This window comes from Schistocerca gregaria, chromosome 1, assembly GCF_023897955.1.
Source record: "Schistocerca gregaria isolate iqSchGreg1 chromosome 1, iqSchGreg1.2, whole genome shotgun sequence".
Taxonomy (NCBI): Eukaryota; Metazoa; Arthropoda; class Insecta; order Orthoptera; family Acrididae; genus Schistocerca; species Schistocerca gregaria.
In genome coordinates, this window is record NC_064920.1 from 462,632,648 (window position 1) to 462,658,249 (window position 25,602).

General features: G+C 38.2%; 1 protein-coding gene across 1 annotated transcript in view; it reads right to left on the reverse strand.

The window, feature by feature from the left end:
* Positions 1-10,902: 10,902 nt before the first annotated feature.
* LOC126352534 (methionine aminopeptidase 1) overlaps positions 10,903-25,602 on the reverse strand; it is a 137,246-nt gene continuing 122,546 nt past the window's right edge. Inside the window, exons 7-9 of the mRNA XM_050002694.1 lie at positions 14,592-14,735; positions 11,601-11,666; positions 10,903-11,389 (exon numbers count right to left, since the gene is read on the reverse strand). Of these exons, the coding sequence (XP_049858651.1) occupies positions 11,220-11,389; positions 11,601-11,666; positions 14,592-14,735 (380 nt within the window). The 3' untranslated portion in view covers positions 10,903-11,219. The remainder of the gene's footprint in view (positions 11,390-11,600; positions 11,667-14,591; positions 14,736-25,602) is intronic.

Consider the following 25,602-nt stretch of genomic DNA (forward strand, 5'->3'; position numbering starts at 1 on the left):
GTGAATACTTTTTGTCTAAATGTTAAGTTACCCCTAAATATTATTCTGTATGACATCAAGGAGTGAATGTATGAAAGTATGTTAGCTTACTAATTTCTATATCCTCAAAATTGGCAATTATTCTGATTGCAAAAGTTGCTGAACCTAGTCGCTTTAGAAGATCCAAAATATGAATTTTCCAATTAAGGTTGTCACCTATATGTACTCCCAAAAACTTAGCATTCTCTACCCTGTCTACTGACTTCTGTTGATGTGTTATATATATTTTAGGAACTGTACTTTTTTAGCAGAAAATTGGATGCACTGTGTTTTTTCAATGTTTAGAGCAAGCCCATTTGCAGAAAACCAGTTTGTGACTTTTTCAAAGACCTTATTTGTATCATTTTCAATTGGAGTTCCTTTTACTGGATCAATAATGATGCTTGTATCATGAGCAAACAGTGTCAGTTCAGCTTCCTGTTTCAGATAGGGAGGGAGGTCGTTCACGTATGTCAAGTACAGAAGGCAACCCATGATTGAACCCTGTGGAACAACTAACATAATTTCGCCCAGTTAGATGAAGTGGGGAAACTTATTTAAATCACTTGACCCATATAAGGAAACTTTTTGCTTCCTGTTAAACCACTCATATGCTATTGCATTTATACCATACGACTGTAATTTCTGTAACACAATTTCATGGTTCACACAATCAAATGCTTTGGACAACTCGCAGAAAATTCCTATTGGTGACATTTTACTATTTAAAGACTATTATGTGGGCAGTGAAATTGTATATTACTGTCTCAGTGGAGCAGCAGTTTTGAAATCTGAACTGTGATTTACTAAGTATCCCATTACTGTTGAGATGGCTAACCACTAATGAGTACATTACTTTCTCAAAGATTTTTGAAAATGCTGTAAGCAAGGATACTGGCCAATAATTATTGACATCTGTGGTGTCCCCCCTTTTTGTGGAGAGGCCTGACAATGGCATATTTTAACCTTTCTGGGAAAATACCTTGAGTTAGTGACATATTACATATGTGACTCAGAACATCAGCTGTAATTACTTCACATTGTTTTAATATCTTATTTGAGATGTAACCTACTCCAACAGAGCATTTATTATTCAAAGATTTAATAATTTTACTTATTTCATAAGAGGTTGTTAGGTGAAACTTAATCTGTCTAAAATTTTTTTCAAAACAGACTCTTCCATTTACTTCCTGGCTTTATCTTTTGAACTGTTCTCACCAATTTTTTCTCCTACACTTAAGAAATGGTTGTTAAATACATTAGCTACTTCTGTACTGTTGGTTAGGATGGTCTCATTCTCTTTAGTAGTAATACTACCTACCCCAGTGGGTACTTTCCCTGACTCCCTTCTAACAACATTCCAAATTGACTATTTTATTGCCAAAATTGCTAATTTCTTCTCTAACATCCGTATTTCTTGATTTCCTTACAACTTTTCTCAGTATGTTACAATAATTTTTGTAGGGTAAAACTACTTCTGGATCTTTACTAGTTCTTGCTGTCTCATACAGTTTTCTTTCTCTCTCTGAAGACACTAATGCCTATAGCAATCCAAGGTTTCTTTGAAAAGTGTGTGGTGTTACATTTAGTAATTTTCTTTGGGAAACAATGTTCAAAAAGAGATATAAATTTATTAATAAATATGTTGCATTTATCATTAGCATTTGGCCCATTATATACATCTCCCCAATTAACATTTCTTAAGCTTTCTCTGAAGTGTTCTATACTTACCGGGTTGAGCGACCTCACACTTTTATTTAATGGTTTCTGAACTGTACGCCCTGTTAGGTTTTGTATGTTAATCAGTTGGGCATCATGGTCTGACAATCCATTTACCACAGGGAAAGCATGAGTTTGTTTTACATCCTCTTTCTATACAAATACATTATCTATTAGCTAGCTACTCTCGAGCTATATGTGTAGGGAAATTGATCACCGATTCTAAGTTATATGTCGTTAATAACAGTACTAGTTCACTTTTCCTGTAAGAATTACTTAGAAAGTTTACATTGAAATCACCACGGATTAATAACTTCTTTTTGTCTGTCAGGCATCATAATAGGGAGTAAAACTTTTTTATGAACAGCTCCCAGTCTCCTAATGGGGACCTGTACACTGTTGCTAATATCAATACTACATTATCTAGCTGAAGTTCACATGCACAAACCTCAAAATGCTGATCAACACAAAATTTGCTTACTTCTAGGGTTTTGCATTTATATCCATGTTTTATGAAAATGGCAACTCCTCCTTTATTCTTACTAGATCTACAAGTGTAAGATACTAAATTATACCCACTTATACTGACACAATCCATTCTCACAGTGTTCAGACAGACATAGTATATCAATCTCATTCTTATTTTTGAGATCATCTAAACACACTAATAGCTCATCTACTTTATATTTTATTCCCCCAATCTTTTGACGCAGTAAGTTGATACTGCCCTTAGCTTTACCCCTATTTACTGTACATGAATTTTCTTTTATTCTATTTATCTTGATTGTCATCTGTCTGGATTTTGGCTTTAACCTAAAAAATCTGTCTTGTGTGACTGGGGAACGCCTTACAGTTTCTCCTACTAGAGAAGCTAACTTATTTTTCCCCACCCTACTCAGGTGCAGGCCAAGTGGAGTGTATCTCCACCTACCAATAGCATTTACTGGAACACCACTTATATGAAATTTTGCCAGTGTCTCGAGCATCCTGTTCAGCTCAGTGTTAACATGCCTTACAGCCGTGTTTACCCACAGCTGATCATGGTGCTGAAAGACCTCCAAAAACCCCACATTTGTGTGCTCCGTTTCTGCTCCTATTTTATCCAGGTCACTCCTAATACTGTAACATATTCATAGCCAGGTTGTTTCCTGTTCCTCCAACTATAATTACCTGATCTTCCTTCTCGAAGTCCCTGCATAGCTGACCTAAGTTTTCTATCACCTGGCTAAGGTTAGCACTTGGTTTCGCAAAACTTGTGACCTGGTATCCTGCACCGAATTTCTCCTGAAGCTGCTGGCCCACACCCCTCCCATGACTTCTGCCTATAAGCAGAATTCTTCTTTTCCTATTCTGGTTTGATCCCGACCTGTCTTTTTTCGTTAAGATAATATTCTGCTTCAACCTACTTTCAACTATAACTGGATGAGGACCTTCCTCCACTTCAGATAGCAAGCCAAACTGTTTTACTAATTAAATTTCTGGAGTTTTTTCAAGTGTTTCCCTTTTTCGCCCTTTGATTGCTACCTTTTCCCAGTCTCTTTTTCCTCCCTTAACCTACGTAATTTCAAGTTCGAATTTTCTAATTCAGCCTTAAGAGCACAAATTTTTGCCTCTTGTTCAGTGATTTTTCTGTCCTTTCTACATAACCTATACTGCCACGGAAGAGCCTCATTTTCTACCCTCGTTTCCTCGCCGCTACATTCGCACCAATTAAACCATAACTTAGTCTACACAAAACACCCCCCCCCATTTCAAGTTTCTGCAGCAACCACCGCATTTGTCACACATGGTTTGATAGACAAACTTAACAGAAAAGCAGATAATAAGTTGGCACGAAGACCACAATAGTTTGGTAACTTGTATCCTACTAGTCCATAAATAAACACTAATGTAAACAAACCTTTAAACTTTCTCCCAAAAGTTTTAACTACCTAAACTCTGTATGACCGATACGAATTAATTTGACTCTGAAGTGATAACTAGTCAAAAACTAAAATCTATACACTGAAGAAATTTATGCCTTAAAAAAAACCTAGTGACTACCGACCTATTACGAAATACTTCCTTTTCTATCTAATCACGGTCAGAAAATTACCAAAACCTTCAATAGATAGCCTAGAGAAGAAGTATATACACTAGTCTAAAATGTAATATTAACTAAATTACCTCTCATTTCAATATTAATTACTTAACTTAGTGAGAGCTTCGTATACACATCTCTACCTAGCTCCAGAGATAATCCTTACTACTTGTGTGAAATTTGTTGGTGTTTGTACAGGATGTAAGCATTCATGTGTTTTTAACCCTCAGAGTACATTAGTTGGATGAAGGCTCTATATTATTGTGTTTTGTCTTCTTTTTTTTGAACGAATGGCTCAACAGAGTGGGGAAAAAAATGCTCTTCCTCACAGTCAATATAAAACATTGGTTTTCGACATGGAGTATTTTCTTGTAATGGTCAACAACAGGCTCCACATACAGAGTTAGTTGTACAGTATGATGAAAGCATGTTCAAAGAGTATGCATTTAAAATGTCACACAGGTGGTGGTGCATATGGTTTAAAATCAGATTGACAAACCATCATTTCACTTTCTGCCTTCAAAATCCCAAATGAATGCCAAAGTCTGTTCTGTTATACTTCATGCTTCACTGGACATGACAATCAAACTGGACTCCACATCTTTCAAAGTTAATATGTAGCTTCATCCATTACTACATTTTTGCTGTTTATGCAGAAAAACTGCAGCAGTGGGCATGAAGCTTTAATTTATTACTGCTTTACTATCAACTATTTGCAACGCATTTTGTAGATAGTATCCATATACACAACTAAACGTACCTGCAAACTTATATCATTGTACGATATGATATATGACATCATAAACACTCAGACATGTCAAAACAGCTTTTGCTTAGAACTGAGTGCATATTACTCAGACTGTACATATCTAGTGTTTGATAACAAGAGCACTTAGCCACTTCCAACGGACCTTAAACATAGTTTGAAACCTTCCACCTTTCAGCCCTCTTACCATGAACGTAGTCGATTCTACTTAAAGTAGGGGTTTTGTTTCTCCAAATGAGTCTAGTACTTTTTAATTGTCCACTACAGTATCGGTGAGTCTTATCTCAGCCATCTATCTTCTGCAGAGTTTGTAAGCCTATGGCATTTACTGCAAATATTTCCTTGTGAATGCATTTTCAGGTCCCAGTGTTGTTTTGTTGTCTCATCTTTCCCCAACAGTAGCTCCACTGAGAACTCTGTTCAATACATTCTTTGAAATGCTACAAATGATGAGTAAAATATTATTATTAATTATTTTGATTGTGCCAGAACTCTTTATTATCATACTGACATTCAAAGTGTGTGTTTTGTTAACAATCACTTGTACCCTATAGTTTCAGTATAAGGTATTTACATAATGAAAGATTTCTGGATTTTTTTTCCTTTCCATGGAAGCTAATTACTCAGAATTCAGTAATAACAAATTATTTAGTTCACCATGGCAGACAACTGACAATAGAATAAATACACTGATTAGTTAGGTTTAGCTAATAAAAAGAAAAACTTAATGTAACAGTTGTAAGCAATAACTTACAAGAAGTAATTGGAAGAGATTTAGAAGCCCAAGTTGTAGATGAGAACTCCAGTTCACAAGATGTAATAAATACTGCAGCAGTTTTTCCTAGCCTCCCCAACAACAGATGAACTGAAAATGCTATGAGGAAAAAATAACACCATACGGAATTAAATTGTATTGTCCCTGTTAGAGAAATGTTTACCTAATTTAGAAACTAGGCTGAAGTCAAGAGATGAAACTACATTCTCAATGGTACAGTAATATGCTCCAAAGTATTAACAAACTGCAGTCACTATACACAAAATAAAACTATTCAGCAAAGAAAGAATGATCTGGCAATATTACTGTGCAAGTAGTAAGGCTTGTAAGAACCATGTTATTCCTAAATGTATTCCATCTTACATTGCATACACCATCAACAGAAATTCATTTTCAGCATACAACCATGAAAAGTATTGCAGCAATCATTAGATCACTGGAAATAAGTAATTAATCTGGATAGGAGAGTGCTAGTTGAGTGAGCATTGACCTATTAAAATGTTACCTGCCCCCCCTCCCCTCCCCTCCCCTCCCAACACACACTGCCTGCCAAGCTCCCTCTACACTTTAACTGAAATCAAGTAATAATTTGAGGCATCTATCTTAACCGTTATTACTACTGTATATTTAAATCTATCTATCTCTCTATGAAACCATACGTAAGTAAATCACCCCGAATGACAGACTCGTTTTGTTCCTTTAAATCATTTCAAACCATATGAAGAAAGTAGCTTACAACCAAATACAACATGTTCTGAACAAATATTGTGAACATAGCATTCTATGCAGGGAAAGTAAAAAAAAAACCCTGTCTATGCATTTTAATCAAATAAAGCAGAAATGGTGCTGCAATAGTTGTTTCTAGAAATTTGAACAACTGTGTTCTCAATTATGTACCCATTAATGACAGGATAATCTCCATCAAATTGATTGGCTCTTCATATAAATTCAACATCATTCAGATCTAAGTCACTACTGCTGCAGCCTCGGGTGCAATTGGGACAAGTCCTTAGTAAGATCCCTAATAAATATCAAGCAATAATTCAAGGAGACTTCAATGCTAAAATTGGAAATACAACTGCAGACTCAAACTGTGATTGGACTTTATGGTCTAGGTGAGAGAAATGACCGATACAAGCACTTACTAGATTTCTGTGTAGGTCTTGACTGTTCATAACACTATGTTCCATCACCCAAGATGACTGTACACTTGGTTATCATTTGGTAACAGATTTAGAAACTAGAGTGATGTCATCCTAGTGCAAAGCTACTGAAAGACTTTGGTCTTGTGTTGGAAGACCTTCCCAGGAGCTGACTACTGATTAAGCTCTAATCCACCAATAAGATTGGTGAAATATAACTGAGACTCTCAAACCTGGAAGCCCTTTGGGAATTTGGTTAATTTTTAAGACCGAAACTCCACATCAGTCTTGATAAGGATGCTCCAGCATCACAAACATGCAAACAAGTGGAGGAGGTGGTTTCTTCATCTACCATCAGAATGACCACAAAGTGCAAAACATCCTTGGATACCACAGTCCACACTACTACTAATTGAACAGAGAAGGAAGCTGAAGAAAACTGGTATCCAAACCACTCAGGGTCAAGACAGATATAAGAACCTGCACAGAGAAATACAATGTCATTGGGGAAAGGGCAGACCACACTTCATTAATGGGATCTGTGATGAGATCGATATCATCATAATTATAATGTACATGATTTCTTCAAGAAACTCAACAGCATCACCGGTGAATTTAATCCTCCTACATTGGTGGGAGAAGATGAGAATGGCAACCCATTTGTAGACCAGGAAGACACTGTTGAGAGGTGAAACAGTGCTGTGGAAAATTGTATTCTGGGATTAAAAACCAGTATGGACTGTTCAGCAGACGAGCAGTTTACACTGTAACCTACAATATTATGCAGTGAAACACGGAACGAACTTCAACATCTGAATAACTATAAATCCCCTGGTCTACACAGTATATCTGATGATACGATTATAGAATTGAGGGCAGGAAGATTGTGATGTGCTTCATTCAATGAGTACAAGAATATGGGAAACTGGGGAGTGGCCAGAACACTAGTCTAAGTTTCTCTTCATCCCCCAACACAAGAAAGGGTCTATCAGGAAAGTGCTCCAACTACCGAACTATTGCTCTCTTATCCCACACAAGCAAAATGTTGCTCTACAGTCTCACATATCCACAGAACAAGGAACTCATGAACTTATTCTCAACATGTGACAAATAACTGAGTAATTACAGGAGTTCTGTGTTGTTCTCTTAATCTACTTCCTCTTTTTCAGGAAAGCTTCTGACTGTGTTGTCAGGGAAAAAAGGTGTGACAGGTGCTTGCAAAGTTTGGTGTCTCACCACACTTGACAGTACTTATCTGAAGTCTATACAATACAGCCGTGAAGACGTGCTGGCACATTTAGTTTCTTCAGTGAACCAAAAAGTGTAAGACAGGGTTGTTGGGCTGCTTGTATAAAGCTGGGTCTCCATATGCAATAAAAGTGATGCCACTTGGCCACCACTCCAGTGGAGTCACCAAAGTTGCATGAGGAAACACCCAAATTCCTATGGCACCACATAAGTGACACCACCTTTAGACATGCCACAAAACAAAGTTGCTTTTAACAATGTGGCACCACTCTCTTTCCCCAACCACCAATTACTGTCTTTCTCAGGGTTGAATTCTAATGCGCCATCAAAATGTTTTGGGTTTCACAGCAATAATTTTGCTGTATTTATTTTGCTGTACCTAAAAATTTCAAAAATGTGATTGCTTGTAACAACTTTACAGTTTACTGAACTGAACAGTGAGTGAGTGATTGTAAAGCACAAAAACAGGCGCTACAAATACAAAAGTTTGAGCATTTTTTTTTGGAATTGTGGATGATATTTGGGAACACACCTCCAGTTGTGATATTTTTTTTATTGCAAAAGCTAAAAATAAGCATTTGCAAAACCTACATCAGTTGACATGACAAAAGGTTAAAATCTTATGAGTGGTGTGGCTGCAGGTCAATGTGGCACAAAAAAAGGTTGATTTCTGAAAATCATGCAGCAAATGTGTTGTCATAAACAAAATAAAATACACTAAATCTTTTCTTTATGCAAGTTTAGAAAAAGATTCAAAATAATAATAATAAAACACATTTTATGCTTGCACAACTATAATGACAATAAAGTGATGTGGCCTCAGATTTCATTCCATACGCTGAGAACCAAACAACTCTGATAATATGTCTGTTTTTTCTAAATTGCACACATCAAAAAAGTTTTGCATCACCCCAGTTCCCAGAACTCTGGAAGATAGGTGTCGACTGTGGATACTGTATCATAGACACAGTCCCTTGACTGTTCAGAGATGTCACTAAGCCCGCCCAAAGATGTAAACAACCATGTATGAGCAGCACCTGTTAGACAGAAGGGGGTCCGACAGCCGATTGGTTCCAGTCATTCCACCAGGGAGGGGGTACACGGCATGTGTTGTTTGTAGTTCAACCATACCTAGACGGTCAAGAACACCACGGTTCAATCACATCTACATTGTTAATTTGTGCCAAGTACGGCTCTCAACAAGGGAAGTGTACAAGCATTTCGGAGTGAAACAAAGCGATTTTGTTTGGACACCATGACACCATGGAGCGCAGTATGGTACAGGTGGGCCCAACAACATACCGAATGGACTGCTCAGGATTGGCATCACGTTCTTTTCAATGAGTTTCACATATGACTTCAACCAGACAATCATCAGAGACATGTTTGGAGACAACCTGGTCAGGCTGAATGCCTTACACACACTTTCCAGTGAGTGCAGCAAAGTGGAGTTTCCCTGCTGTTCTGGGGTGGCATTATGTGTGGCCGACATACACTGCTGGTGGTCATGGAAGATGTCGTATTTGCTGTACAATATGTGAATGCCATCCTCCGACCAATCGTGCAACCACATCAGCAGCATCTTGATGAGACATTCGCCTTCATGGACGATAATTTGTGCCCCCCTTTGTGCACATCTTGTGAATGACTTCCTTCAGGATAACGACATAGCTTGACTAGAGTGGCCAGCATGTTCGCCAGAGTGGCCAGCATGTTCTCCAGACGTGAACTTTATTGAACATGTCTGCGATAGATTGAAAAGGGCTGTTTATGGATGACATGACCCACCAACCACACTGAGGGAGTGGGGCGATGTGGATCACCAGTGCCTTGATGAACTTGTGGATAGTATGCCATGTCAAATACAGGCATGCGTCAATGCAAGAGGATGTGCTACTAGGTATTAGAGGTACCAGCGTGTAAAGCAATCTGGACCACCATTTCTGAAGGTCTCGCTGTATGGTGGTACAACATGAAATGTGCGGTTTTCATAAGGGGGGGGGAGGGGGGAGGGAAAGGGGGGGGGGGGGACAGAAATGATGTTTACGTTGATCTCTCTTCCAATTTTCTGTACAAGTTCCAGAACTCTCAGAACGGAGGTGACGCAAAACTTTTTTGGATGTGCCCAGATCAATGACAACATGAGGCGTATTTTAACAGGAAAGTAATACCTATCTACATTCAAGGTTGCTGGTAGCTAAGGATTTTTGCCATTTCAATTAATGGTACAAAATGATACATTTATGTAGTGAAAGTATACAATACTTTATTATCTGATGCATGCATCAGATCTGTGTGTGAATAAGCAGGAATCTGAGTTATTAGTGAAAGGTAATTTGTAGTTCCACAGCAGCTCACTTAATTCTACAAATGATTAAAATTAATGCAATAATGAGAGTATATTCTGATTCTGCTACTGCCAATATAAATGATGCACCTAACATCTTTTCAGTGAATTTGCGAAAGAAAGTAACAAGGTTTCTGGTGGCAGCAGAATTTCAACTTCACTGTATCTTTTAGTAAAGAAACATGAGTATCCAATCACCAGCTAAATTACAGTGTCTTTTAGTGCACTTGCAGATAAATCTTTTCTATACCTAAGTGTGAAATTGTGCTAATATTTGTTTTCTCTAACCATTATGGGGTGCAGGTGTGAAAATATTAGCTCTTAATTGAGCCTTCAAGAGCCAGCATCATCACACAAGGAACCTGAAACTGTAGTTTTGAGAGGTTGGTATAATTATTGGAAAGATGACAGGTAATTGTTGGATGTCAAATATCAAAGTATCATTTCTATTTCACTCAAGTCAGGACTACTTGATAAGAGCATATGATTTTTAATTGAGTTTGAGTCGCAGCTCTGCAAGCACTCAAATTTGAAATTAATTCACTTATAAATTTATTTGATTGCCATATCAGGCATCATGCCACTTACTGTGGGGTCACTGTTCCTGCACATGGGAGCCTGGTTTAACTTGAGAGCAAATTAGTAAGCAGATGATCCCTCTTTCATACCAGAAATTTATCAAAAAATATTTCAGATGACACACAAAGTAGCAGGTGTAATAATATTGACAAGTGGAATGGGTGCTAAAATTAAATGACTGTCCTACACTTTACCACAGGATAGAGAGGGTATGTATTTGACAGGAAATATATAAAAAAAACCTTCTATAATTAAAATTCTTCACAATAAGCAATTGATCAAACCGTGTAACATACTACAATTTAACAAACATCTCAAATCATCACAGAAACACAAGAAAAATGCAATATGAGCCAGTAAACAACTATTAAAAATAAATCCACAATAATAGTTTCGTATCTGAAACAACTTTTTAGTCATCAACATGACAGCTTCTCTTTCTTCCTACCCTGTTCAGACTTCTCAGATTTATTTAGCATATTCAATAATTTAATTACATTTCCCAGACAAATATTATATTTAAGTTCCATAATATACAGCCAATGTTAAGATGCAGAGTCCATAAAATGAAACTGGCCATTTCTCTCACGGCGTTGTGTTAATACCTCGCAACCATTTTCGGTAACAAGTAACGTATGCTCAAACTGTGCAGACAACATTCCATCAACAGTGACTGCAGTCCACTTATCGGGCCACATTTCATCCCTCCAACTGCCTGCAAAACAAAAAGATTTTTATAAACACATTTGTTTTTATGGTGGACTCACTGTAGTATATGAACACCCCCCCCCCCCCCCATGAGAGAGAGAGAGAGAGAGAGAGAGAGAGAGAGAGAGAGAGAGAGAGAGAGAGAGAGAGAGAGAGAGAGAGAGAGAGAGAGAGTGGGGGGGGGGGGGGGGGGGGGGAATACAACAGTGTCTCCTCACCTTGAGAAATCATGGGCTCTATAGTGAAACAGTGGCCTGGTTTCATGACTCCCACTGCCTTGTTCTCTGCAACAAACAAAATCACAGGTCAGTTAAGTATATAGAACCTTACACAAAGCTACTTATACTACTTGACATTTGCTAAGGAACAAGATATCCACATTCTTATCTGTGCTGCAAAATTTGTCAGCACTAAGTTATTTGTGGACACCATTGAAATGTACTTTTTTTAAGTAGTACTTGTAACAGTACTACTGGAGATCATTTATTACAGAGGATTTTTAGCAGCCAGTCTGTACCTCAAGAAGCAGTCTAAGGAAGACGTAAAGACGTGAGGAGTTTTAATGCTGTATCAATGCAAACTGTGAATAATCGTCTTGGAGGGTAGCTACAATGTATCATGAAGGATTAAAGCCATTGAAGGCTAAATCTTTGATTGTAACAGATCAAAGTGTCACCATTATTACATTAGCAACTGGCGTTGCAAAAAGTGAGATATCATAGCTGTAAAAATATGTTTTCTACTTATATGTAAATTGCTTTAAACTTTGATAGTGCTTCAGATACCCACTGTTCCTCGAGGACCATTTTGTGACTATGGCATAATGTTTATCCACATATAGAGAAGCCAGTGTGGTGGATTCCACTGACACACATAGAACACCATACCAGATTGGAGTGGTGCCCTGAACATCTTGTCCAAGACCAATTACAGGGGAGTGTAGTCAACTTCAGACAAATCTTAGATTTGATTGATGAACAGTTATTTTAGTGAAGTCCTATTGAAACTGTAGGATCAACACCTGTATGTTTCACTTTATTAATATAGCTAAATCAATACTTTGACTCTCAAAGAATGTTAGCACAAATTTTGTTGAAACTTAGAGAAAAGCCTTTCACAAAATCTACAGATCCCAGATAAGAGTGGCATAAATCATATACATTGCATTGTTGTACAATTCAGTCTACAGGTAACAAATAGTTCACTGCACTATATTTCTAAGATCAGCAGGTTCCTTTGCTTGATTAAAATCTAATGCATTTTCTATGAAGTTGCAACTAGTTTAGATGAAATCTAACACATTACGAAGAGAAGGCTAATAATGCTTATATTTTATTTTTGTCTCCTTTTGTGTTAAGTAGAACAATAACAGCATTGTTTCAGTTTTTGAGACTTTTGGTGTTCCATTGCATTCTTTACACAACTTTGAAAGCAGGTTTTCCATTACTTTGCCTCCAGCTGTAATCACCCTGGCATCTATCCTTTCTTCATGTCTTTGATGATTTCATACATCTCATATAGCATTATTTCTAGTATGTATTTTTTTGTTAATAACTATCTATGTTTTGGGTAAATTTCTTTGAGTAACATTTACAGAAATCTCTTAAACATTTGAAAAATGTATCTTTGTTGCTAGGTACTGTACCATCTGTGTCTACCCAGCATACATTTCTGCTCTATTTTCAATCACTTGTTACAAAATTCTCATAGTGTCTTTCCACATCTTTTGAGACACTTTCATAGATTTTTGCTATTTCAGCATGTTATCTCATGTTCCTATTATCATTTGCTTGAGAAACTTTTTCTCTTCAATAGTTACCTTGTATCACTGTAGATGCCTTCTTCTGCCTTCTTCATAGTAACATCCCCTTTTGCTATTTTTGTAAGTCCTTTTGTTAAATAAGTGTCCCTTTGTCTACGTGTAGTCTTCATTTTATAACATACTGAACTGGTTGTTTAATTTCATCCAATATATCTCCCTAACCTTACAGAATAGAGAAGCTCAGCATAAATTAGATGTCACATGGCAGGAAAAACGACATACATTGTCCAAAAACTATATACCTGTGTGTGACTCTTGATCATACAGTATCCTTCAAGAAACACTGCCAGAACATCAGGCTGAAGGTAAGTTTAAGGAAAAGCATTTTGACGAAGCTCACAGCCATCCCCAGGAAGCTAGTCTTCATATGTTGAGAACTTCTACTAATGCTTTGTGTGCCAGCTGCAGGGTATGCCTCACCTGTGTGGAGTGCATACACTCACACCTAGCACGTCAACACTGCAGTCAATTAGACTGTCCGAATCTTGTCAGGATGTATGAAGCCAATTCCTGTGGACAAATTCTACTCGACTGTTCGAATAGCTCCACCCACTGTCAGAAGGGCTACTGATGCAGAGAGGGTGAAGCAGGTCAATTATATCTCTCATCCACTGCATGACAATTAAGCTGTAGCCTGTTGACTGAAATCAAGGGAGAGCTTCACCAATTGGACTCAGCCACTGGAAGGAATGCCCAAGTCTAACAACATCACCAAATGGAAAAGCAAGCTGCTCCTAGATATCCCTGAAAAAGGAAGGACAACCCCAGGAAACAATCTTCCCTACCCTCTTTGGAGATCACCCAATAATCTTACGATGGGCATCCCAAATTACAAGGCAAACATGCAAAACTGTGGTATCCTTCCAGCTGATGACGCTGTATCTAGTGAATGTAGAACAATGCAAAATCCAGGCCACTTGTGCACATGCCTTCAACTGAGACGACCTTGCACAACACAGAACTGACTGAAGCAAATAACAAGGCCATCGGAATGGCTGCATTCTATAAATGTTCACCAGACACAGGAATGAAATGAATAATCTTCAATACATTCTAATGATCTACCTTCTGATTTTTTTCTTTATGCTTACTACGACAATTTAAAACTACACTAAAAACAAAGATTCCAAGACTTACCAAGCGGGAAAGCGCCGGCAGACAGTCACATGAACAAAACACACAAACACACACACAGAATTACTAGCTTTCGGCTGCGAAAGCTAGTAATTCTGTGTGTGTGTTTGTGTGTTTTGTTCATGTGCCTGTCTGCCGGCGCTTTCCCGCTTGGTAAGTCTTGGAATCTTTGTTTTTAATACCTTTTTCCCATGTGGAAGTTTCTTTCTATTTTATTTACAAAACTACACTAAGTTATAGATGCAGAACTTACTTGCATAATGAGGAATACTGGGAGCAGTATGGAAGAGCTTATGTATTCCATGGCCACAGTAGCTGCGAACTACTGAGAAGCCATGGGCTTGGGCATGTTTCTGGATCACATTTCCTACTTCGCGATATTTCTCACCTGGCTGAACTGTCAACAAGAGAAAAGTAAGCACATATAATTCTTGTAATGCTAGCTAACAATAGATATTGCACCATTCAAGACACCGATTTCATTAGTACTAAAAGGAAAAAAAAAAAAATCTTATAACTGTCCGTCAGGAGTGATGTACACAAGAACAGGTAAAAGAGAACCGTGTAATTGCAACAACATCTGTAATCAGTTGAATACACGACTAGCAAACGGTATATTGAAAAAATGAGAATCCTACGACTCAAAACTATAATCAGGCACATGGAAAAGTGTTCTGATGACAAATGTGAATAGAAATGCAATTTTCAGCTCAAAACATGAAGCTGAATAATGAATACTATTTTGAAGTAATCTGTCCATCCAAACTACTTCAGTAGTAAAAATGCCCAACAGTACCATGTTCTACATATATTTATGAATACGATAATCATTTCTCAGTTTCTGGTAATGCAAAATATCCAATAATGACCAATTTCGAAAGATTGTTGGCAATTAAGAGTATGCACGAATACAACTGCCTACTAGAGTTATCTTAAGTAATCCTCTGCTGTAACATCTATTTTGACCTGAAAAATGCCTTTTTACATTAATCATGATAGTTTAATACATAGCCATGGACTTGCCATTTGTACAGGGCATACAGTTTGGTCCTATTCCCAGCAGTGTCCAGCAACAATCTTGTCCGAGTATGCACAAGCAGTTCAGCAACAGCTAGTTAGAGCTTGTGCAGACAAATTCTTAAAGAAGGAAGTGTAAGAGGTCTTTGTGAGACATATCTGTCAGATAATTTAACTGTATTTAAATGGAAGGAAGAAAAATAAGGATTTAATGTCCAATCAAAATTGAGGTCATTAGTGACAGTGCACAAGTGCAGACTGCTTCAAGGAGGGTAAGAAATTGGCTGTGCCCTTTCTAACAATCTATCTCAGGATTTGCCTGTAAGGATTGACGGAAATTGTGAAAAATACAAATCCGGTATGCCAGATGCAGATTTGAACTGTTGTCCTCGCAAACAAGTCTATTGTGGTAACCACTGCGTCACCTCACTTGGAAACTGTATTTGAGATGATGTTAGAATGAAACTAAAAAATAAAATGCAAAGGAAGCTCATCTATTTCCTTTAGTTGATCATTATTACACATCACACAAGAGAAATTATTGGCAATAATGTTCTGTTTGATGCTCATTGACTCTGGGATTATGTCTATGTGAAACTCAACAAATGCATATAATGTAGGCTTTCACAGCCGGTATTGTCTTCACTTAAAACTTACGGGCTGATAGGGAATGGTTAATGTATAAAACTTTCCCCTAATGTTTCATCTGAAGAGAACTCGAGGAAGCTCCGATTATATAGGCATTACGGAGGGCACCACTTTCCATCTCGTGTTGTCAGCTATGAGACTGTCTATGGTAATGCCAACATTCTCGAGTGAAAGTAATCAATCGTCACACTTGCGGTGCAATGCTGACATCCAAATTTTATCCAGTTTAACATCTTCATCTTTCCTGTTAAAATTATTACAGTGTTTATCAATCTTGAAAGACTCTCTGTATATGTGTGCATAATAATTCAAGATTTTAGATATGACACTCGTCTCACTGAATTTTATTTCACTATCACCTTCCTAGTAAACATCTATCGCTGCAACCGATTTATCAGCGTGACCCAGGCGGCAATTCCTCTTATGTTCAACAAGACGGGTGTTCACACTTCTCTTTGTGGTACTGATCCAAGGAATTTTAAATACCACCGGTGTAGCTAAAGGGTGTCGTGCATCTTTTGCCGATCTTAAATATTCTTTTATTTTCATGGTGGGTCTGAAAATAGTTCCCAGCTCATACTTGCTTAAAACTTTCCCAATGCAATCTGTGACCTCACTAATGAATGGAAGAAAAACCTTGCCCCTGGCAACTGTTGTTCATCATTGCTCCTGATTCTCTGCCTAGATGTTGTTCATCATTGCTCCTGATTCTCTGCCTAGAGTGAAGTGCTCAATGTATATCTTTGCTAGAATAGCCACTCTTCACGAAAGTTGGCAGTAGATGTTCAATGTCATCTTTTAAATAAACAGGTTCACAAATTTTGTATGCCCTGTCTGCCAAGGTTTTCATTACACCTCTTATTAATCTAAGGTGGTGGTTTGAATCTTTATGCAGATACAATCAGCATATGTGGCCTTTCTATACACCTTATGGCCCAACATTCCATCCTATCGTTTAATCACAGACACATCCAGAAAATTCAATTGCCCATTACTCTTCATCTCCATAGTAAACTGGATTTTCCGATTAATGCTGTTTAAACGTGTCAGGAAGGCATCCAACTCCTCTGCTCTGTGTGTCCATATTATGATCGTATCATCGACACAGCGATACAATCTGGTTGGTCTCTTACTGGAGTTTTTTGTAATAGAGGGAACCAAAATATCACTGATCTTTCCATGATAGTCCTCACTGTTCCATACGACGGTGACATTACCCTTATCTGCATTTAGAACAATAATGTTTTTATCTGCATTTATGTCCCTCAGTGCCTTCCTTTGGGCCTGCGACAAATTACTGTAGGTTAATAACAGTTCGAGAATTGTCCTCAACTGAACCTCCAGAAGGATCAGATTATGACTCTTTTAAGAATGACCAATCGACTGGTGAAAACGTTTTAATTCGCCTCCGATGATAAGAAGCTGCTTTGCAAAACAGAAGCATACCCACCTAGACTTTATGGATTACACAAAGGGCATAAACCTGAGGCTCCATTGAGGACAATTGTCAGTGTTACTGGCGGACCAATACATGAGTTAGCTAGACACCTTGGCTCATTGCTGCAACCTTATGTTGGTAGGACGGATAGTCATATTAAAAATTCAGTTCATTTCATTGACAAGTTAGAGGAAATGAGCCATGTGACCGGATGATAACCTCGTCAGTTTCGATATTGTGTCATTATGTACCATGGTTCCAGTAAAAGAAGCTATCTTATGCATTGTGGATATTTTTCCTACCGATATTGTGGCATTATTCTGACACTGCCTCACCACAACCACTTTCAATACAATAGTGATTTTCATGAACAGATTGACGGGGTGACTATGGGCATTCCTCTTAGTCCTGCTGTGGATAACTTGTTTATGGAGACTTCTGAACAACAGGCATTGCAGACCACCAGTAAGAGACCAGCCACATGGTATCGTTATGTCGATGAGACGTTTGTAGTATGGACACACGGAGCAGAGGAGTTGGATGCCTTCCTGACATGTTTAAAAAGCATTAATCTGAATATCCAATTTACTATGGAGATGAAGAGTAATGGGCAATTGAATTTCCTGGATGTGTCTGTGATTAAACGACAGGATGGAATGTTGGGCCATAAGGTGTATAGAAAGGCCACATATACTAATTGTATCTGCATAAAGATTCAAACCACCACCTTAGATTAATAAAGAGGTGTAATGAAAACCTTGGTAGACAGGGCATACAAAATTTGTGAACCTGTTTGTTTAAAAGATGACGTTGAACATCTACGCCCAACTTTCGTGAAGAGTGGCTATTCTAGCAAAGATATACATTGAGCACTTCACTCTAGACAGAGAATCAGGAGCAATGATGAACTACAGTTGCCCAGGGCAAGGTTTTTCTTCCATTCATTAGTGAGGTCACAGATTGCATTGGGAAAGTTTTAAGCAAGTATGAGGTGGAAACTATTTTCTGACCCACCACGAAAATGAAAGAATATTTAAGATCGACAAAAGATGCACGACACCCTTTAGCTACACCGGGGGTATATAAAATTCCTTGCAGTTGTGGACTGATTCACATCAGTACCACAAAGAGAAGTGTGAACACCCGTCTTGTTGAACATAAGGGGAATTGCCACCTGGGTCACACTGATTAATCGTCCATAGCAGAATATGTTTACCAGGAAGATGATCATGAAATAAAATTCAGCAAGTCGAGCGTCATATCTAACACCTCACATTATTATACATGCACGTACAGCGAGGCTATCAAGATTGATAAACACTGTAATAATTTTAACAGGAAAGCCGTAGGTGTTAAACTGGATAAAATTAGGATGTCAGTGTTGCACTGCAAGCGTGACGATTTATTACTTTCAATTGAGAATGTTGACATTACCAGAGAGTCTCATAGCCGACACCACGTGATGGACAGTGGCACACTCTGTACTGCCTATATAATCAGCACTTCCTCGAGTTCTCTTTGCAATTCACCACTTTACCTCTGAGGATGTCTCCCACAGTCCGAGACGCAACATCAAGGGAGACCTTTATATATCAACCATGGTCAATCAGCCCACAAGTTTTAAGTCAAGTTAACAAATGCAGTTTATATTTTCTTATGTCAATATAAACTGCCCCCACACACACTCAAAATAATCAGTACAATCAGCACCTGTGACAATTTGTATGTGCTTGCATCTACAACAGATAAATTTAGTTCACAATTTGAAAACCAAACACATTTCACACACATTTTGCCTGTTCATATTCCTTAATGAACTAAATTAGAACTTTCTCATATTTTTTCACTGTTTTCACCATCAGTGAAATTAGCAAGCAAGTAGACTTTTACTACTATAAAATTTAATTGGTGAGGTATATACAGCTACAACATATACTCTGCAAGCCAAATATGGTTTGTATGGAGTATACAACGTATACAAAGATTTTATGATCATGGTCAGGATTGTTTTTCAAGATAGCTGCAGCAGCAATGTATACTCAAACATTAGTAAGAAACCTCTCTGTGACATATATCCATCGTATTAGTATCTATATTCAGACAACCTTCACCATGATGATCTCGCATTTAATACACAAACTTAAGACAAAACTCTCAAAATTTTGCATGACAAACCATTTTTCTAGTACTACAATGTCCTGGTGAAATCATTTCCCATGTTCATCACTTCTGTCCTTCATGTTCTGAGGGAAAAAGTCAACATGGAAATCAATGAAATGTAACTTTAGTGAAATATAACACTTTGTAAATTGGAAACATCTTATCATGCTATTCTCCATTTCTTTAGTAAGCAGATTTTTGGTTTCCAAGAATTGCATTCGCACTGACTTCAAGGCATTACATGCCTAATTTTCCGTCTCACTTAACGAGTTGATGAACACTGTATCTTGCAAATAAATACTCCCTCCTTAATCTTTGCACTGCTAATGTTCGTAAACTGTCTTCAGGCATGCGAAAGCTTTCACTTTCTTGTTGAGCAATTTTACAAATATCTTCATTAACCTCAATTTAATATGCATGGAGGAAGATATACATCTTCAGGGTTTCATAGCGACTCTTATGACAACCATTTTTTGTGGAATGTAGGCTTTTCGCCAAGGCCACCTCTTTACGTGTGTGAAGTTTTTTGTAATGACTGTCCCAACTTACACAGAAAGCAGTAGTACTTCGTATAAACTGGTTGTGTACCAGTCAATAGCTCTGCACACAATTTCCAGTATACATATTGCACTTAACTGAGCAAATCTTGTACCATTTCATATGGCTCTTCCTTATTAACCAAGAACCCAAGTGGAACTGAGGGATATGTATCAACATTATGAAGGAGAACTGCCTTTAAACTTGATTTCGAGGAATCGGTAAAGAGCCTATATGCCTCAGGATTGTGAACATGACAGTGCTCCGAACAAACCATTTATGTCACTACAGTATAAACACTCTTTGGAGAAAGAGAAACAGCTTACAAATTCTTTCCCACATCGAAGTCACTTTAACACCTTGAGCGAGAAAATTCCATCCTTGCAATCGTCATGTCAGGTCACAAGGTTTCTGAATCTAACTTGCTAAATTAGGGCATGTACTGCACAAAGATCAATGTTCACAACTGGTTAAGAAGACAACACATTTATTAAAATGACTAAATTACTACAAACACCAACTGAAGTGGTCAAAAAATTAACAGTTTGGGGACACGCCCTTGTAGATGTGATGCACTAGATAAAAGCACAGTGCAAGTGAGAACAGGGGACACCAAATAAAGTCACTACATTGTCTCAAGACTATCCACCAGCACAGTGCTGAATTTTATCGACAAAAGGTGCACAGTTAATAGTCTATAATAGGAGAGAATGCCTTGACAAGATCCCAATGAAAGGCATGTGGTTCACATACAAGTGTCAGCTGTGATGGACGGAGTTCACAATTCTGAAAGTACTCACATGGGCACTAACACTTCTGGCTGGAAGTTCCTATGGCACAAGACACCAATTTTATACTGGGTAGTGGAGAGGGTGTAAAACCGGTACAGGGCGAGTGAGTCCTGGAATTTCTCAATGAGTGTCTTGGTATGGGGTGCACAGCTGTGTGGCATGTTTGTTGCTGCTTGGTCATGGGACCGAAGTCAATGCTGATACCACAAGAAGACCAAGACTGAGGGCGAGGCTAGGTCAGCAGAAGCCTCGCTATGAACTGAGCTATTATCCTGTACTAGTAGCCAGTGAATGTGGGATGCTGGTATTCCATAGCAAAGCAGAATCGACAACGTGGATGGCAGAAAGTGCATGAAGGAAGAAACTTTCTGCCTTTAGCAGGTGGCCACAGTGAACTAGGAACGTAACTTCATGTAGGCATAAAACATTAATACAACTGTAACTGCCATTACAGTGTAGCACCAATACTCTCTCTTCAAAATTGCAAGAAAACTCACCATGTGGCACCACAAGGCAAAATTGTGAGTTCTGTTTATGATAGCTAACACTAGTTAGGCAAACACAGAGATCAAAATACACGCAGAGAATAAAGTTTCCCTGTTGCATTTGAATTGAAACTTATTTCAATTAAATTGAAGCATATTTCTGTAACAGAGAAGAAACTGATATCCAGAAGAAACTGTAGGCAATGGAGAAAAGCTAAAAACAAATCAAATCTGAAATCAGCATAAGAAAATTGGTCATAATCACTTATTTCCAAGCAGAGGACAAAAGTGCTATTGTGCTGTATTGAGGATTATTTGGACAAATCTCAGTTTAGCATCTGACTTACCAATTAATTTTATGCAATAACTCCACTTCAAACTACTGGTATCTATTTCACAGTTTTTACAATTCCCCGAGAAGGACCACCAATTGTGTAAACCTGACTATAATGTGTCTTTCTGCCAACTTATGAATAAACACTACATCTGTTTCTATTGGGAGAAGATGGTGGTGACAACTATCAGTCTCTGAACTAAGAACAGATCCTCTGCATGTCTTCCTGCATTTAATTATACACCAACTGCAGCATTCTTCCCAGAAGTCAACACAGCATCTCCACAGGCACCACTACCTACTGCTTTCTGAATCACATGGACAAAAAGAATGAGGCATGTTTCACAATTTTGCTGTTTATGGATGGCCTGGTCAAGTCTTACAGAAGACAATTATGACCTCCAAAATGGAGTCACAATGCCGCAAGCATAAAACATGTCCCATAATTCTGTAACAGACTGATGTCTGTGATACAACCCCAATTATGCAACACTGTCCAATAGCAATTATTGAAAGTATGAATGCCCTGCACCTTATTCTAATCACGAAGAACAGTGCAGAGCATTCTTGGCTATTTTGTTTCATGAACACTTCTCAATATCTGCCATTTATAACTTTCCACAGTAAAACAATTTCAGATGATCAAATCTATTATCACACCCTTCTCAATGGCACTCCATTTCAGTGGCAGTACAACATCTGAGTAATTGTATAAAAGGTTTTCAAATGTTTACTAACTTCATGTAAGACTAACCACTCTTAGGATTTTTTTTATCACGGTGATGCACCAAATTCTAATTACCAATCCACTGTAAGTTTATTGCTAATGTTCTCTTTACACTAAACTGTCACCACTCAGGTTTTATTTGTTAAGGCTTTCACTTCATTCAAACGTATGATGAAGTCTTCTCTGTTTTTGTAGCAACTTTCTAACATCTATTCAACCATGATGGGCATTTCATGTTCTTCACTACATTTCTCACAAGGGAAACACCCCCCCCCCACCCCACCCCCCCCGGTCCATCACTCCAGATTTAGTGGTAAGTTACCAAGTTAGCCCACTGGATAGCCCATCAAAAACTGAACACAGACAAAGCATGAAAACAGGAAGAATGTGTACTGAACTGTGAGGGGAAAAAAAAGAATTACAAACAGTGAATGGTCCACATTTAACATGTGCAATATCGAGCAACATTAGTACGTCGTGGTTGTGTAGTCATGGTGTTTGGTACATGGAAGGTCCGGTTCCACATGTCACCTGGTTTAATTTTTTCTTCACAAAATTAAGAAACTCCCGTCTGGTGACTGACATGTCTGTTTACTATATTCAAGTTTGTGTATTTGTTGTAGCATATTGTCAGTTTGCAACAGCGACATTTGACAAAGGGGCCGCAGATGTACATACCTCTTTGTTCCACACAGGCAGCACGTTATGCCTCTTACGTTCCGTTTTGGAAGTTTTGGCTCTTTAATTCCTTCTCTGTAACGTAGTTCACACTCGTTTATTTTATGTTTCCATTTCTGTGAGAGGCCTATGTTGCATCTTGCCTGCTCTCACTATTCATCACAGAATAAGAGTCATGTGATAAGAATATTTTACCGCCGCAAGTTAAATTGATGAATAATGAAAGCAGGCGAGATGCCGTATAGACCTCTCACAGAAATGAAAACAACAAAAACAGGTGTGAACTATGAAACTTCCTGGCAGATTAAGACCAAGACTAACTCAGGACCTGTGCCTTTTGCGGGCAAGTGCTGTACCATATCAGCACACACTCTGCTGCAGAGTGAAAATCACATTCTGGAAACATCCCGTAGGCTGTGGCTAAGCCATGTCTCCGCAACATTCTTTCTTCCAGGAGGGCTAGTTCTGTTAGGTTCGCAGAAGAGCTTCTGTGAGATCACTTGCCCGTGAAAAGCAAAGGTCCTGAGTTCGAGTCTCAGTCCGGCATACAGTTTTAATCTTCCAGAAAGTTTCATATCAGCGGCACACTCTGCTCCAGAGTGAAACTCTCATTCTGGTTGAGAACGAAGGAATTCAAGAGTTAAATCTTCCAAAACGGAATGCAAGACATGCAAAATGTAGTACCTGGGTAGAACAAATAGGAGGTAAGTACATCTTGAGGTCCCTTCATTACATGCCACTGTTGCAAACTGACATTACGCCATGACACATACATAAATTTGAATACACTGAACAGATACATCAATCGCTGGGGAGGGGGGGGGTATTTGACCGGGTGAGATTTTAACCAGGAGCTCTCACGTCACAGTCCAACACCATGACCACAGAATCACATGATGACTATTAACATAGCTCGATATTAGACATATTAAATTTGGCCATTCACTGTTTCTATTTTCCTTCTTTTTCCCACAATTAAGTACACCTTCCTGTTTTCGTGCTTTTTCTGTGTTTTTGATGAACTATCCAATGGGCCAACTTACCACTAAGTCTGAGAGGGGTGCAATGGGGAGTATCCCTTGCCACCACATTTGTGCATAAAGTGTCTGGAAAAATCCCTTAAATTTGGTTGTATAATAATTTTTAGGTCCAAAGATGAATAATGATCCTCAATCTGTTTCTTGGTTCACTTCCAATGAAAAAAATGGTATTCTATCTTTCTTACCATTTCATTTAAGACCCACAATAATTGATACAGCAACAGCCCTAAAGCCACTTATTCTGTCCTCCATTACGTTAACTGAATTGAAAACTTCAGATCTATGTCTTCAGGATACAAGGCTGCAGTTGCAGTGGCCCCAACATTGGGAGATTCTGCAGCTGACTGACACTGGCCAAAGACAAGTATTCTTTTCAGAAATGTATGGCAATATGAGCACAGCCTCAGGGCAACCAACCTCAAACCTGAACAGACTTGTTACGATGGTCAATGAAATTCATGTCAATTTGTTTTCTTCAGTCTAACCTACCGACATTCTCACATGCAAAACTTACAGTGTAAGGAGCTTATAAGTTTAATAAAAGAACTGAGCAGTTTCTGGCATCCCAAGGATGAGAAATATCATATCAGGGATATGTGTTGGAATCTGTGGTCCGAAATAGCTAGTTTATCATAAAGCACACATTTGGAACAACTTAAAATTTTAATAATAATTCACTGAATGTTACCTTTTATTACATTATGCATGTTCTGTGACTGTCTAGCCATTTCAGAGCTTCATGTCTATACTTAATGGAGCATGTCATCTGCAATACAATCAAAATCTGTAATCGAAATTTTAGGCCTAGATTATAACCTCAAAAAATTGTGTTCAAGTGAGAAAGGTAAAGTGTGTCAAATTTTGATACTTAAGCTTATTGCCTTTAAAAAAATAAAAAAATCTGTGACTGATCGGCATTAGCTGTCTACAAATTGTTATTCCTGTTTAATGATGTTTCTATCTCAGTAGGGCAGTGATTCTGTTACATGAGGTGGTTTGCAAATGTGGAGTATGTGCTTTCACTTTGCAGGGTTTTAGATGTCCAGAGCATCTTATTCTAAAATTTATGTTTCTTTCACATATGAGGGTGGTTTGAGAAAGCTCTCGTAAGCACCACACGAGGTCAGCAGTAGTGCAATGAGTTCTTTACATGACACTCATTGGACTGTTGCCTGCAAACACGTATTCTTGGTAGAGAGCTGTGACAGCGATGTGGCTGTTGTTCCCGCGTAGTGATTTGCAAAGATGGAAAAAAGTTGAGATTTGAACAGTGTTTATGTACTTCATAAAGAAAGGTATGAAAGCAAAAGGACATTCATGCCGATTTCCAAAATACCCTAATGGACTCTGCTCTTTCATATTCAACTGTTGCCAAGTGGACAATTGAATTTAAATTTGCTCGGGAGAGC